Source organism: Eriocheir sinensis, chromosome 11, assembly GCF_024679095.1.
Source record: "Eriocheir sinensis breed Jianghai 21 chromosome 11, ASM2467909v1, whole genome shotgun sequence".
Lineage (NCBI taxonomy): Eukaryota > Metazoa > Arthropoda > Malacostraca > Decapoda > Varunidae > Eriocheir > Eriocheir sinensis.
Window position 1 is genome coordinate 1,227,128 of NC_066519.1, and position 4,893 is coordinate 1,232,020.

A 4,893-nucleotide genomic window follows, 5' to 3' on the forward strand; every position below is an offset into this window, starting at 1 on the left:
GTATCGTCTTCGCCAGTTCTTTTCAGAGACACGCCAGTTCTCGTCGACAGACCGACTTGATCAGCTCGGCTGATGTCAGCCGATTGAGTCGGTCTGTCGGCACCCTGCTACGGGCCACCATAAACTGGTAATGGCCTGTGCTCGATTCCTTCTTTAAAGAGGGAGCAGCCTTTAAACAGCAACGTGAACAGAAACACGCCAGTCCTCGTCCATAGACCTGCGTGGTAGGCTCGGCTGACGTCAGCCGATAGAATCGGTCTGTCAGCACCCTGCTATATACGGGCAACCATAAATTGGCAAAGGCCCGTGCTCCCTCCTTTAAGGAAGGAGCAATCTTTAAACAAAACAACAACGTGAACAGCCGCCTCAGCACAACTAAACATGAATATTAGTTACCACCAAAGGCATTTGCACTAAGCTCCAGCGACCATGCTTACTTGGCGGAGGACAGCGTGTGATTCTCTACACTCAAGGCTACAGTTTGGGAAACAATTTTCTTCTTTTGTGTTAAGTCGTGCCTGCGGCACAAACATCTCTCCTTTGTGCAAAATTGTGCTGTATCAGAATATCCTTGTCTTGGCAGCAAGATCATGTAGTGCCTATAACATAAGGCTGAAACAGTAGTGGGTTAAATACATATGAAGAAAATAAATGATGTCTTTACTGAGAAGAGATTATTGTTGTGGGAGGTTGGGGAATAATGGGAAGGTGACATTCGTGGTTGCCCTTTGCTTTTTAATGTTTAGTTGAAAGTATCATGGTATACATGTCAACAATTCGGAAACGACACAGACAAAACTAGTACGTACTAACTTTACATTATTCTCACTGGTGTTAATTTCATTGGTAACAGGAATGTCTGCATTTCAAGTGTTATCACCTGCAGTCCTAAATGGTGTAATACAGGACGGATACTTAACGCTATCTTTGGTGTCTGCATAGTAGTTGTTAGCAGTTAAGTGAGTAACACGCCTATAGGTTGCATGTTGAAGCACTGAGGTAAAACTGTTTGCTGAGGCCGATGTTGGTGAGCCTCGGCACCACGTCTGGAGCGACCCTTGAATACTCGCTGAGGAACTCGAAGTACAAGTCGGCGAACTCCTTGTTGTTGGCGTGGCGAGCCAGGGTGCGGCACAGTGTCCTCACGAAGGGCGTGCCGTCCCTGGTGAAGCTGTACGAGGTAAAGCCTCCGCTGCTCGAGGACAAACACAGCACGTCCCTCAGAGGCTCGTCCACTCTGGCGTTTTCACTTTGGTTGCTGGCGCGGCCTTGCTCGTCCCTGTAGTAGCCATGGCACAGGTCCCAGATGATCAGCTTGGGCTTGTCTTTGAGGTGTGGACACTGGGAGTCCTTGAAGTGGTCCAGCAGCCACTGAATATTCAGGAGCTCCATGTCGCTGGTAAGGAACTGTTGGTGGGGCGTGCCATGACTGGACACGACGACGACGAGGCATCCGGCCTGTCGCACTTCCTCCATGTCCCTCAGCTTCGCCAGCTCCTGTCTGGTCTGGTCAGCTGTGAGGGAGCGGTGGGCGTGCCCAGTGTAGCCCATCCTGCTGAAGACACTGGCGAGGTTGTTGGTGTCAGCCTCGGCGCCCTCGAGCTCCAGATCTAGGCGGCCCATGAAGCTGTCGTAGTTAAGGAGACACACATAGCCGGGCGAGGCGACATCCGTCCGATTGTACACGTCAGGCCCTTGAACCACTGTCACGGGGGCAGCCATGTGCAGCCTCAAAGTGCCCATCTTCTCGGACCAAAGAGAGTAACAAGTTAACATCTCTTCACTGATACCTGAATAATCACTCCATATATATATATATATATATATATATATATATATATATATATATATATATATATATATATATATATATATATATATGCCATTGTTCGTATATATGTGATCTTTGTCACAATGTGCTCGTTACAATAGTAGATTAATTCCGGCCAAGAAGCAAAACAGCAACCAAACTTACCGGCAGCTGGTGCAGGGGCGTCCCCAGGGTTTGCCACGTCCGCTCGCGATCAGGCGTGCACGATGATGCCCTTGATGCTCGGGGCTGCGGTGGGAAAATGTGTTAATGAATGCTAATATGCACCAATTTTTGTGTATTATTTATTTATTGATGAGTTGTTTGTTCTACCTTGTTATTATTATTATTATTATTATTATTATTATTATTATTATTATTATCATGAATAATTTATTTATTTATATATCAATTTGCATGAATTAGCAATATGAGTCTTCTACGTTGGTCTCACCTTTTCAAACATTGCGACGATCTGCTGGCGGCCCAGGGCCTGGGCGAGCTGGCGAGCTGTAGTGACCCGCAGCTCCCTCGCCAGCGTCCCGCCCACCACCTCCCTGGCCTTCATGTCGGGGTCAGCGCCGACACTCAGCAAGTTTTGAATCTTTACTTTGTCCCACTTAAGAACAGCCTCATACAATGGCACACAAAGCTGGAAAAGATATCGATACTTTAAATATAAATATAATTGAACTCCTTACAGTTTGAGACACTGGCTCGGTTTAACAAAAGCAGCATGCGTTGGCCAGTGATGTTGCAGTGCTTACCCAGTGTGTGTATGTCTTGCCGGTGGGGTCACGCTTGCTGGCATCGAAGTGGGGGTCGTTGAACAGCTTGCCGAGCACCTGTGTGTGACCCTTCATGGCAGCCAGGTGAGCCGGGGTGTAGCCATTCAGGTTGACGCTGTTGGGACTCACGAAGCGCAACAGGAAGGCCGTCACGTGCGGGTGGTTGTTCTCGGCAGCCACGTGCAGCAGAGAGTGGCCGCGGCCGAAGTCTGGCGCCATTTGCTGCACCAGCTGCCTCACATGCACCAGGTTACCAAGCTTCACCGCGTTGACCAGCATCTCGCGAAGTATCCGTTTAGTCTGCAGGAAATTCATTTTGACGATTGTGAAGCCAAGTCTTTTCCACTATTATACGTTATTATTATGTTAACAGTTGTTGGATTATGTTGTTACTATTATAAAAGTTAGCATGTGTTTTCGTAGGTAACGGGACTCACCTTTTGTGGGGTCAGTGTGGCTTTCTGGGAGCGTTTTGTGTGACGGATGGGCATGGCGGCCTTCCCCTCCAACACATGGCTGGCTCCGTTCTGTGGTGACAATCGTTGTTATGCAGATTTTGTTGGCATGGGGGAACAGTGTTCATGGCGGGAAAGTGTTATTGGCATGACAGGTAAAGCAACACCACAGAGGCGGCGTCTCACCTGAGGCGTGGCGAAGGTCGTGCGTGGTGCCATCCTGCTCAGGTTCCCGCTGGCGGGGCGTCACCTCTCCCTCGCGAGTACTTGCAGCAGCACTCTTATGCAGCGCTTGTAGAATAAAGCAGGCAAAGGACTTCAACAAGTATCAGTCAAAAACACCTTTGGGACGGGTTTTCAATATGTTGATTATTCTTCTGAAAACACTGTAATTTATGTTGTCATTGGTCACTATAGCCAACGACAACGCGTTCGTGACTATGTAGTAATTTTTGGTAACAGTAGAAAGTATCAGGAATGCCAATGCAGGGCAAGCTATGTTTTCTAATGCGGCTCGTCGAGGTGTGTGGCTGGAGAAAACGTGCCTGGCTTATAAGGCCGAGCCAGCCTTCCCGCCGCCAGACTCGCCGCAACGTGTTGCAGGCCCGCTCCGCCCACCGCTCGATTATCATGACGTAGCCATGACGTCGCAGCGCCTCGCCGATCGTGCTCCAACCTGAGCCAGTAGTGACTTATACATAGCAAGCAACGCACGCACGCACACACACGCCAACACGTTCAGGCCTGTCGCCAGTTCGACACGCACAAGTCACACACAACTCACAACTTTGAAGGCACCGTCGCCGAAGTGCCAGCAGTAGTTACTGTACTACGCCTCCGCTCAAGAGGAACACCTGAACACGGCAGAACAGTGTGGTATTGCGCTTCGACAAACTTCAATGCTTGGAGGGGAGGATGACCCCGGAAACTTTTATCAGGAATCGTTGAGGGCAGTCTCTCTCTCTCTCTCTCTCTCTCTCTCTCTCTCTCTCTCTCTCTCTCTCTCTCTCTCTCTCTCTCTCTCTCTCTCTCTCTCTCTTGATGGAAAACAATAACAAGGAAATCACCAGGAAAAATTACAATCAACTGATATAATTTAATATTGAAACATTTTTTATAGTCAGATATAAGGACAATGGTAAGAATTACTTTTCTTTACATAACTTTTATTCTTATTCCTATCATAATCATCGTCATCATCATCAGCGGCAGCAGTACCAGTAGTAATAATAGTAGTAGTAGTAGTAGTATATATATATATATATATATATATATATATATATATATATATATATATATATATATATATATATATATATATATATATATATATATATATATATATATATATATATATATATATATATATATATATATATATATATATATATATATATATATATATATATATATATATATATATATATATATATATATATATATTTATATACATATATTTTACCATTTTTTCATGATGGTGTTGAGTTGATTTGTTTTCATTTTTTTTTTTTATGCCGTGTTGATTTTTTGGTAGATTTTTTGTTTTACAATTTTATAGTTTTTTGTCTTAGATTTACTTTTTTTATATTTTTTAGGATTTTACCATTTTTTTTCTCGGTGAGATGATTTTTATTTTTTTTTTCACTATTTTGTTTTGTCTCAGTGAGAGTTGGTTTTTATTTTATTTTTGTTTTACCATTTTTTTGGATTTTTTTTGTCTCGGTGAGAGTTGGTTTTTATTTTATTTGTTTTACTATTTTTTTGTCTCGGTGAGAGTTGGTTTTTATTTTATTTGTTTAACTATTTTTTTTTGTCTCGGTGAGAGTTGGGTTTTATTTTA

General features: G+C 44.3%; 1 protein-coding gene across 1 annotated transcript; it reads right to left on the minus strand.

Annotated features, from left to right (window-relative positions):
- Positions 1–662: 662 nt before the first annotated feature.
- Positions 663–3,651, minus strand: LOC126997163 (caspase Dronc-like). The gene is made up of 6 exons (XM_050858209.1): positions 3,240–3,651; positions 3,036–3,125; positions 2,578–2,898; positions 2,265–2,462; positions 1,976–2,059; positions 663–1,743 (listed from the first exon to the last, which is right to left on the minus strand). The coding sequence occupies exons 1-6, from the start codon at positions 3,270–3,272 to the stop codon at positions 973–975; spliced, it is 1,497 nt and encodes a 498-aa protein (XP_050714166.1). The 5' UTR covers positions 3,273–3,651; the 3' UTR covers positions 663–972.
- Positions 3,652–4,893: the final 1,242 nt, after the last annotated feature.